This window comes from Aspergillus ibericus (genome assembly GCF_003184845.1).
Source record: "Aspergillus ibericus CBS 121593 unplaced genomic scaffold BO80scaffold_8, whole genome shotgun sequence".
Taxonomy (NCBI): domain Eukaryota; kingdom Fungi; phylum Ascomycota; class Eurotiomycetes; order Eurotiales; family Aspergillaceae; genus Aspergillus; species Aspergillus ibericus.
In genome coordinates, this window is record NW_020292106.1 from 804,536 (window position 1) to 815,409 (window position 10,874).

The window sequence follows — 10,874 nt, forward strand, 5'->3', positions numbered from 1 at the left end:
AGCTCCGGGCTATCTCCAAAACACATGAACATGATGGCCGCCGGATACCTCGCGCCTTTGACTCCCCCTACACTCTCCACCAGGCTCCGAATGCGCTCGTTGTCGGTCTGGGAGAAGGGCACCTCGAGGGCGCCGGCATTTTCCTCGAGATACTTGACGTGTTTCGTGCCCGGGATGGGAATGATATCTGGGTCGGTTAGCATACCACTCGCCAGCGCCGCCAGTCACTCACCATCTCCCTGAGCCAACAGCCAGGCCAATGCCAATTGGCCTACAGTACAGCCTTTCTCCGCCGCAAGCGCCTCCAGTCCCTCGACCAGTCTCAAATTGGCGGCGAAGTTCTCCTCGGAAAACCTGGGATGCGTTAGGCGCATATCCCCCTCGTCGAAATCCGCCCTTCCCCGGATGGCGCCGGTCAGGAAGCCCCTTCCAAGAGGCGAGTAGGCGATAATCTTGACCCCCAGCTCCCTGGCGGCGGCCAAGACGCCCACGGCGGGGTCCTCGATATCCAGGGCAAAGAGCGAATACTCCATTTCTGCCGCCGCAATGGGATGCACCTTGCTGGCCCTGCGCAAGGTCCGTGCGGAACATTCGGACAAGCCCAGGTGGCGGATCTTCCCTTCCGCCTGCAACTGCTTCATGGCGGCGACGGTCTGCTCGATGGGGGTGGCAGGGTCGACGCGGTGCTGCATGTACAGATCGATGTATTCGGTCTGGAGAGTGGCTAGACTGGCCTGACAGGCCTGTCTCACATATTCGGGATCGCTGCGAAGGTCCATCTTTCCGGCTGACGTATCGATGCCGAACTTGGTGACGAGAAAGATGTCGCTCCGGCGGCCGGTTTGTTGGAACCATTTGCCCAACAGGGCCTCACTGGGGCCGTAGGCATCGCTGGTGACCCAAAAGGTGAGGCCACGGTCTGCGGCGGCGGTCAGGAGCGCGAGGCTTTCTTCTTCGGACTGGGGGGTTTTGCTAGGGATGGCAAAGCTCATGCAGCCAAACCCGAGGGCGGAGACGGGGGTGGTTCCAATGGTCCGGGGGAGAGACATGTTGATGGACTCTGTGTATGATTGTTGTGCGAGAACATGATGCCTGGTGAAGCCAATATATAGGGCGTCGTTGGTACTGGCGATGGCATCCCATGTAGCTGTTGTAGCGAGAGGGCTTAAGTCCTAACTCCGACAAGGAGCTTCTCCAAAGCCCTAACTCCGTGAGGCAAGCAGCCACACCAACAGCCACCGTAGGGACCGTGTCTATCCGGGTGGATGGTTGTAGTGGTGATTGTGATTGTGGTGGTAGTTGTAGTGGTTGTGATGGTGGTTGTCCAGGCACCGTCATCACCTAATACGCGGATTGTCCCAATGAGATCATCCGCCAGGCAACCGCCAATCCCCGCATTCTCCGTCTCTCCATTTCACTCTGTCTCTCTCTCTCTCTCCTCGTGTTCTGGTTTCTCTTTGTTTCAATCGCTCTCTGCAGACTCCTCCAGCACCATGGATACCCACGCCGACCGCATCCAGCCCCTCTGCACCCAAATCGCCCACTTCCACCACACCCGCACGCCCTTTCGCATCTATCACGGCTCCACCAATTCCACCCGCCATTCCGGCCTCACCTCCGCCAATTCCGTCAGCACCGCCCATCTCAACCATGTCCTCGCCGTCAATTCCTCCACCAAGTCCATCCAGGTCGAACCCAATGTCCCCATGGACGCTCTCGTGACCGCCACCCTCGCCCACAACCTCGTGCCCCTCGTGGTCATGGAATTCCCCGGCATCACCGCCGGCGGTGGCTTCTCAGGCACCTCGGGCGAGAGCAGTTCCTTTCGACACGGCTTCTTCGATGCCACCGTGACGCGCATCGAGATCATCCTCGGCAATGGCGAACTCCGCACGGCCTCGCGCACCGAGAACGCGGAATTGTTCCACGCCGCGGCCTCCGCCTTTGGCACCATGGGCGTTATCACCATGCTCGAGATCCAATGTCGCGACGCGAAGCCCTTTGTCGAATTATCCTACCTTCCAGCGCGGAGCATCCACGACGCTATGCAAATCTTCCACGAGAAAACCCACGACCCGGACATTGACTACCTCGACGGGATCGTCTTCTCCCAAGACCATATCGTAGTCTGCGCCGGGAAACTGAGCGACGGCCCTCCCTCCCCCCCCAATCCTCCAATCCAACACTTCACCCGTCCCCAGGACCCCTGGTTCTACCTGCACGCTCAATCATCCGGAGGATTGGGACGGGAGCAGACCCCCACCACCAACCTCATCCCCCTCCCCGACTACCTCTTCCGCTACGACCGCGGCGCCTTCTGGACCGGCCGCTACGCCTACCACTACTTCCTCACCCCCTTCAACCGCCTCACCCGCTACCTCCTCGACTACTTCATGCACACCCGCGTCATGTACCACGCCCTCCACGCCAGCGGTCACGCCACCCAATACATCATCCAAGACGTCGCCGTTCCTTACTCCTCCGCTGCCGCTTTCCTCACCTGGCTCGACCAGCCCCAGAACTTCGGCGCCTATCCCATCTGGCTCTGTCCGTTGAAACGCTCCACTGACACCGATGCCGATGCCCAAAGCACCAGTAACCCGGAGCCACTCACCCGGGGGAAATTCCCCACCAGCAGCGGCAGCAGCAACCCAGGAATAAATGATGACACCACGCACCTCCTCAACTTCGGCCTCTGGGCGCCCTCCCAGAACCGCGGTCCCGCCTTCATCGCCCAGAACCGCCGGCTGGAGCAACAAGTCCACGCCCTGGGGGGGAAGAAATGGCTATACGCGTGTGCGTATTACACGGAGGCGGAGTTCTGGGAGATTTACGATAAGAAGAGATATGATATGTTGCGGGGGAAATATCATGCGCAGTATTTGGGCGATTTGTATCAGAAGGTGCGGGTGGAGTTGGAGCCGGAGCCGAGGGCGAACGGGAAGGGGAAGAGGAAGGGTGTGGTGGGATGGGGTGAGTGGGTGAGGGATGTGGTCTGGGGGGTGTGGCCGGTTAGTGGGTTGTATGGGGTGTGGAGGGCTTGGTGGGGGGGGGAGTATTTGCTGAAGAGGTAGTTTTTATTCTATTGGTTTGGGGGGTAGAGTAGGTGTGTTGATATAGATAATAGTAGATGTATATATTAGTGACGGTATAGCATATGCTATCTAGCGCAGACAGTGATTTCAATGTACAATTCTATATACATCGTACGGAGTACATTCAGGGTTTCAGTTCAGTTCAAATACTCTATCTAGACCATTGTCCAATCTTAACCCATCATATCAAGTTCGATACGGTAATGTACTATCCATTAGAGATACGGTCTGGCACTCATCGTAGAAAGATTTCTCTATGCACGGCGCAGTGACTCTTTCAGACACGACGAGATGATCTGCATACTACATATGGAGATAGGTAGGGGTAGGGTTTGGGTATCATGCTATGCGGAAGAATTCAATTCATTCATTCGTTCATGCAGTTGTAGATAGGATGAGGACTCATCAGATCGGTTCATCTGCCAGTATTATCAACGTACTGGAATATATCAGGGAATGGGATTAGTGCTGTCTGCGCAACTCCTTCCGGAAACTCTCCTCCTGCTTGACCAGCTCCAACGGCAAGGTCCATCCCACACCGAACAGCACAAACGGGGCCCATTTCCAGCGGAACGGATTCACCATGATGCAAAACAGGAACCAATACAGCAGCTCCGTGTAGGTAAAAAAGTCAAACGCCCCGGTCGGGGACAGCTTCTTCATGAAGCGGGTAAAGTCGATCCAGGTCTTCATGCGGCCTTCGGTGGGGCGGGAGAGCGGGTCCGTGAGGAACATCAGGAGGAAGCGGGTGTAGATGCCGATGTGCATGTTGCCGACGGTGCCGATGGCGTTGACGTAGGTGCTGTTGTTGGCGCAGATGCTGGTGTATTTCGGGGGGAAGACCTGGAGGTACCAGCTGGGCGGGCTGTAGGGTTCCTCGAAGGCATCGTCAGGGAGGAAGGCGAGGGAGGGGCGCTTGAAGCCGGTGGCCATGATGATCACTTCGCCGGGCACGGTGGATTCGTGGCCCGGGCCGCCTTTAGGCACGCCGCGGTCCCGGAAGTTGAAGCGGACGCCGTCCTCGGTGAGGGAGACGATGTCGCCGCGCAGCCAGCGGGCTTTGCCGTCGCGGATCTGCTCGAAGAGTTCCGAGTTGGCCATGGGGGTTTGGGTGAAGAGTCCGCCGGAGGGGGCAATGTCGGACAGGTCGCGGTAGAAAAATTTGCGGAGTAGTGACTCGGGGATCCAGGAGAGAGAGGTTTCCTGGCCGAGGATGTTCATGGCCAGGAGGGACTGGACGAAGACGTTGCGAGGAATGATCCATTTGTCAGAGCGCGAGAGGACGTCGATCTCGGCAGCCTTGGACTTGACGGCGAACTCGAGGGCTTCGATGGCACTGGCGCCGCCGCCGATGATCAGGACCTTTTTGCCTTCGACGTCTTTGCCGTCGAGCTCGGAAGAGTGGTAGATGGAACCCTTGAAGCGATCCTGGTCTGGGAGAGGGGGCATTTTGGGGTCACCACACACTCCGACGGACGCGATCACCCCGTCGAAGCGGCCATACTTGTCCTCGTCGTTGTTGATGATCCATCGGCCGTTCTTGGTGCGCTTCACCGAGGTGACCGGGGTGTTGAACGTGGTGTGTTTTTGCAGGCCGTAGCGCTTCCAGAGGTCGACGATCTGTTCCTTGATCTCGCCTTGGCTGGGATACGCGGTGTTGTACTGCACGGACGGGTGGAATCGATACATGATGCTGTGGATCTGCAGGGAAGAGGTGGAGTTGACTCGCTAAATACAGTTAGCAATGCGCGAGGAATCCAGATGGCTCATCTTACACTCCAGATTCCTCCCAACCCCTTGTCCTTGGGTCGCGCTTCGAAGATCTCCACCTCAAAGCCATGGCCAACACAATGGGCGGCAGCGGATACTCCAGTCAGACCGGCTCCAATCACGGCCACACGCTTCTGGGGAAGACCATTGGCAACTGAGGTAGGCTTGGGCGGACTAGGTGCAAAGATCCAGTTCAGGAGGTTCTGAAATAGCAAGTAACAGATGGTGAAGCTCTGGAGAAAAGGGTTTCGGATCAAGGCCGACAGGGAGAAGGCGGACTCTGATTCCGCCATGATTGCGAGCGAACCTGATGGGTAAAATTTGTGTGCAGTCGCTCTCAGGAATACTAGGGTTACTATGAGGGGAAAGAGAAAAAGGAAGATCAGGGAGGACAGGAACGGGCCCTTTTCTAAGGCAGCGGAACTGGACGCAAACGATGATGCTGGCGATGACGTAGGTGTGGACCGGCATGTGAAGGCGGGTCTCTCCCACTGCCATGTTTACTTCATGACGCCGTCCTGCACGAGCCAGCATCATGGCCGGCCTTACAAACCGTCCACTGTACTTCATCCCTGCCTCGTATCTGTTACCGACAAGCTTCTGCTGGTTGCACGGCTCCGGGTGTCGCTGGCTCGGAGTCAGGATCCACCGGGATGGGTAAGGCCATCCATGTATCTCCAAACAACCTGACAATACTGGAATCATGGGTCATGGATATTGTTTAACTCTTATAACCCATTTCGAGCGCTGTTCCAGTATCTGTCAGAGGGGCTCTCGCTGCTCTCGCTGCTCTGCCACGGGTCCGTCTGCATGAGTTCGAACTGCAATGGCCAGGCGGAGGGGCCATGCGTAACATAATGACAGTTCAATGCATGCTACTGTCAGCCTTGGCTGTCGTCTGATTAACCTCTACCACTGGGTTGACTGATGCTGGTCGCACTGCATCTTGTTTTTGAGCCCCTGGTTGTATCACCGAGCGAGGTGAACTTCAACGTATACCCGTCATCCAGTGTATTGACACATCCTGTCTTTGTCTGTCTTTATCGCCCAATTTACGCAAAAGAACCGATTGAAGTAAACCAAGTCGTTCGTTCTGTGCCTCACTGTGCGGGGATTAGTTGCGGGGCAGATGAAGGTAGGTAGCTTATTCACAACTACATTATCCTCGGCTGTAAGCATCTTCTCAGGAATCCTATTCCACAGTGACTTGATTACCGTCCAGGATGTCTCCAAGGAAGTCCCTAGATGAAACTGCTTGATGCGCGGGGATGGTGGATGATGAATGGTGGCTGATGGATGGATGAGGGGAAAGTCGAGGGCGGCAAAGCAATCCGCCATACAGGGTTGCCCGATTCGGCCTAGCGGCGGTCGGGAGCTCGAGCTCGAATCTTCGCCGCATTTCATCTCCTCTCCTCCCTCCATCCATCCTCCTTCTCCCTCCTTCGACGTGTTGATTCTCCTGTCACCCGCTCAGGGGATTCCTACCTAACACCACACCATGTGCGACATTCGTTGATCGCTTCGTCAACACCAACCCATGACGGACCACCTTCGCTAGCTCACCACCCACCCCACACGACCGACATGGCCACACCCACTCTGGACCGCTTCCTCGCCAGCCTCGCCGACCTGGTCAAGGCCCGTGATGGATCCCAGCTCCAGGACTTTCTGCAGCTCGAGCCGCCTCTACCTGACATCTATCGACAAATGGTGGGGGAACTGCGACAACATTATCCGAGCGGGCCAAAGGAGGCAGACTTGCTACGCCGATGTGAAGCTCTTGTGCCCAAAGCCAAGGGCGTTTCATGGACCGCCTTTCCGACCTTTATGAGGCTCTACTTCACCTTCCTACGCGATGTGAACCTAGACAACCTACTCGACACATACGATCTTCTCAAGGGGCTGCTGAAGTAGGTATCAGATGGCTGCTTTTGGTACAATGGCTGATGATCCCTCCAGTCAATGCGTACTGGCATTAGGTGACAGCCAAATGGGTGTCGTGGTCCTACCCACCGTTCTCTACCTGTCCAAGGTCCTCGCGAAGCTCGCCATGGGCTTGGATCGTCGTCCCGAGTTGGTCGCCCACCTCCTGCGTCTGGAAGGCCGGTCGAATCAAGAAGAAGCTACAGAGAAGGTGACTTTGGTGGAGAAATCGGCCAATGTCGTTCGGGAGGCGTTCATCAAATGTTTGACCGACCGAAGCGGGACGCCCGGCATCCATGGAAAACCTGAGGGCAAAAGAATTGGGATCTACTTGATGGCAAACCTTTGCTTGAAACTGCTTTTCCAGGTACGCCATGAATTTAACCGGGAGGGGTGAATGCTAACATGGGTAGTGCGGCAAACTTCGAAACGCCGAGCAAATGTTCGCCAGCATCAGCGCCCAGTCTCCTCCGCTGAAACACTTTCCAGCGTCTCAGCGAGTCACATATCTTTACTACCTCGGGCGCTACTTGTTCTCCAACAACCTCTTCTACCCCGCACAGATTGCCCTGCAAGCCTCTTACGATCAATGCCACCGCCAGGCGACGAACCAAAAACGGGTCATCCTTACCTACCTCATTCCTTGCAACATCATCATGGGACGCTTCCCCTCATCACAACTACTCCAACGCCCCGAGGCCGAAGGGCTCGCGGACAAGTTCATTCCGATCTGCCGACTCATCGCTCGCGGCGATTACATCGCCTTCCGAGAACACCTCGCCATTGGCTCTCCCGAGACGGAATGGTTCGCGCGAAAGGGCATTCTTCTTCCCTTGCGCAATCGATGCGAGATCCTCGTCTGGCGATCTCTGGCCCGCAAGGTCTTCATCCACGCCGGCTTCCACGGCGAATCCTCTCAGGGCCCGGCCCAACGGGGGCCACCCCCGTATCTGTATATCAATAAACTGGAGGCCGCAGTCCGGTGGATCCAATCGCAGCATGCACAATCCTCCCAACGTGCAATTGGCTTTTTCTCCCCCCTCCCCAAAGTGGAATCCAAGGCGGGACAGAGCCCGGTCGGATCCCAGATTATCAACAAAACTCCCGATTGGGATTTTGAAGGCCTGAACGAACTGGAAGCACAGGAGGCAGTCGCCAGTCCCGGTCTGATCGCCAAATACGGAGACTACCTAGCCCCGGATGGCTGCTACGACTCCCATGGGCAATGGCAGGCCAACGCGGCGGGGAATCTCGTCGACGGCCAACCATCGGCGGAATACCAGCAGTATGAGCTCGACCCATACGCGAATCGGACCGACGGCGGGCCAGAGGGCAAGCCCACGCTCATGATGCGCGAGCTCGAGTCCATCCTGGCCTCTCTCCTGACCCAAGGCTTGATGCGCGGATTCCTGACCCACAAGAATCCCCGTCTGGCGATTCCCGGCGCGCGAGTGCGTGGTGCGGTTCCGACTGGCTTTCCCAATGTCTGGCACACCGTCCTTACTCGGGAGCGAGAAGACGAGCACGTTCCCGGCTGGGTCCAACCGCCGTCGGTGGCGGCCATCCCGGCGGCCGGAGGTGGACGAGTCGTCAATCTGTCCGGAGCGAGGCCCGTGGGAGTCCAGTGAGATGTTTTTTGGTCCCGCCGTGAATCACCACGGCGGTTTGTACATAGCAACGATATGATGACACCAATGCAATAACTTGTCCAGCAAGGTCCTCTTAGTATCCTCCACTCCGATTATGAAGGAAACGGCCTGGATATGAAGTATGTCCCGGACTGAGTGGTGAATGCCGACCGGTCGGGCCAAATGACTGGCTTGGGAAGGATCGACAGCCATCTCGGGGTCGGCCCCGAACTCTCGGTCCTAACCAGACTTGCAGCATCACATCCGCCCCAAAGCGGCAATTGATGGGGCCTGCCTCGGCTTGAAACTCGACCCTGAGACCCGCTTGGCGTTCCGGCAGTGGTATTTGCCGACGCCAGAAGTCTTCAGGATTCTCTGAAAAATCCCATGCAGGTGGCGAATGCTAGTACAGCGTCACTGGAGTACCTGCATGTAACCTTATTCAGGCCGGCAGGTTCGAATGCAACGGCGACTTATCATGAGCCCTTTGGCAGGTATTCTGCATCAATCAGACAGCCATCCCCACAATAATCTCATGCCTTGGTCCGGTGGATGACGACGCCCTCGGTGGAAGAAGCATCGTCGGATGGACCCTCGGACTTGCTGCCGCGAGCTTGCGTTTCCTTCTCACCTTCGTCCCCATAAGAAGGACCTCCTCAGTCACTTTGCCACCTCATCACACAGCACATCCTCATCTTTCAACCCTCCTCTCCTCAGTTCAACTCATCCCAATGCGCGCTGTTTCCACTCTGGCCGGCCTGGCAGCCGCGGCGCCGCTGGTCGCGTCTGCAAGTATTCGCACGAGATCGGCCGGCTCCGACCTTCCGATCATCAACACCACCCTTGGCCATGTGCAGGGCACATATTCTCCCTTCCGGGGCGGCGACACCGCCGTCGTCTACAAGGGTATCCCTTTTGCCGCTGCTCCGACGGGCGAGAACCGCTGGAAGGCCCCCCAGCCGGCCCAGGCCTGGAACGGCGTCCTCAATGCGACGGAGTTCGGTCCGCAGTGCGCCCAGTCCTACAGCAGCGCGGGCATCTTCAGCAGCGGCAAGGAGAGCACCAGCGAGGACTGCCTCTATCTCAACATCTGGACCCCTAACTACAACGACACCTCCGACCTCGCCTCCAAGAACCTGCCGGTCTACTTCTGGATCTACGGTGGCCGCTTCGAGGGTGGCTCGGGCGACGTCCTGACCTACGACGGCACCGGTCTCGCCGCCAAAGATATCATCGTGGTGACCATCAACTACCGTCTCGGCCCCTTTGGCTTCCTCGCCCACCCCGAACTGTCCGCCGAGTCCGGCCACAACAGCTCCGGCAACTACGGGATTCTGGACCAGCAGGCCGCCCTGCGTTGGGTGCACGAGAACATCGCCAACTTCGGCGGTAATGCCAGCCAGATCACCGTCGGCGGACAGTCGGCCGGCTCCGCCAGCGCCCTCGACAGCATGTGGAGCCCCCTGAACGAGGGCTTGGTCGCTGGTGTCATCGCCGAGAGCGGCGCGCGCGGTCCTCACGACCCCATGACCGGCAGTGCTGCCACCAGCCACCGCACCAAGGCCGCGGCGGAAGCCCAGGGCGTGGAGTTCCTCCAGGAACTGAACGTGTCCACCGTCGCCGAACTACGCACCCAGGTCTCCATGGAGACGCTGCTCGAGTATGACTCGCTCAGTGACACCACCTTCGACCACACCCAGTTCGCCAACCTCTCCGCCTTCTTCATGGACCCGCCCATGTGGCGCCCCAACATTGACGGCTACGTCCTTCCCCACGACTACACCCAGTCGCTCGCGCTCAACGCCCACGCCGACGTGCCCATCCTGACCGGGAACAACAAGGACGAGTCCGGCGCCGCCACCTCCCCCGGCCTCACCGTCGCCACCTACCAGGAACTCTACCGCGAGGCCTTCCTCAACTTCTCCCAGGACTTCTTCACGCTCTACCCCGGCGACACCACCGCCCAGGCCAACAACAACTCCAACGAGCTGTACCACGACATGAGCCGCATCGGCACCTGGCAATGGGCCCTGGACTGGGCCGCCGGGGGGGCCCAGAGCCCCGTCTACACCTACTACTTCACCCGCTACCCGGCCGAGAACCGCGACGACGGCGCCTACCACGGCTCCGAGCTCTGGTACACCTTCAACAACATCCCCTACTCCGACTACTCCAACGTCACCTGGTACCCGTACGACTACACGGTCGAGGAATACATGTCCAACTACTGGGCCAACTTCATCCGCACCGGCAACCCCAACGGCGACGGTCTGCCCGAGTGGTCTCCCAGCACCGAAACCAAGCAGACCATGTGGCTGGGTGATTCCTGGGGGGCTGGGCCTATCTCTGCTAGCGAGGAGCGCATCGAGTTCATCGAGAGCTGGTTTGCCACGATGCCGGAGTGGTAAGCTGGGCTGTCCCTCCTCCTCCTCCTCCTCCTCCTCCTCCTCCTCCTCCT

The 10,874-nt window shown here is 58.1% G+C and overlaps 5 protein-coding genes across 5 annotated transcripts; 3 read left to right on the top strand and 2 right to left on the bottom strand.

Annotated features, from left to right (window-relative positions):
- Positions 1-50: 50 nt before the first annotated feature.
- On the bottom strand, positions 51-1,157 carry BO80DRAFT_274889 (Aldo/keto reductase). Its single transcript, XM_025714866.1, has one exon. The coding sequence runs from the start codon at positions 1,047-1,049 to the stop codon at positions 225-227; it is 825 nt and encodes a 274-aa protein (XP_025578275.1). The 5' UTR covers positions 1,050-1,157; the 3' UTR covers positions 51-224.
- Positions 1,158-1,493: 336 nt separating this feature from the next.
- On the top strand, positions 1,494-3,074 carry BO80DRAFT_349299 (FAD binding domain protein; the record flags this gene model as incomplete). Its single annotated transcript, XM_025715496.1, has 1 exon — positions 1,494-3,074. One exon carries the CDS (start codon positions 1,494-1,496, stop codon positions 3,072-3,074), a length of 1,581 nt encoding a protein of 526 aa, XP_025578276.1.
- A 483-nt stretch (positions 3,075-3,557) lies between these two features.
- BO80DRAFT_349029 (flavin-containing monooxygenase) lies at positions 3,558-5,158 on the bottom strand (the record flags this gene model as incomplete). The annotated part of the gene is made up of 2 exons (XM_025715484.1): positions 3,558-4,823; positions 4,871-5,158. The coding sequence occupies 2 exons, from the start codon at positions 5,156-5,158 to the stop codon at positions 3,558-3,560; spliced, it is 1,554 nt and encodes a 517-aa protein (XP_025578277.1).
- Positions 5,159-6,298: 1,140 nt separating this feature from the next.
- Positions 6,299-8,416, top strand: BO80DRAFT_462612 (uncharacterized protein; the record flags this gene model as incomplete). The annotated part of the gene is made up of 3 exons (XM_025722526.1): positions 6,299-6,775; positions 6,825-7,155; positions 7,202-8,416. Exons 1-3 carry the CDS (start codon positions 6,450-6,452, stop codon positions 8,414-8,416), a joined length of 1,872 nt encoding a protein of 623 aa, XP_025578278.1. The 5' UTR covers positions 6,299-6,449.
- A 472-nt stretch (positions 8,417-8,888) lies between these two features.
- Positions 8,889-10,869, top strand: BO80DRAFT_275069 (carboxylesterase/lipase family protein). Its single transcript, XM_025714870.1, has one exon. The coding sequence runs from the start codon at positions 9,148-9,150 to the stop codon at positions 10,822-10,824; it is 1,677 nt and encodes a 558-aa protein (XP_025578279.1). The 5' UTR covers positions 8,889-9,147; the 3' UTR covers positions 10,825-10,869.
- The last annotated feature ends 5 nt before the right edge of the window (positions 10,870-10,874 follow it).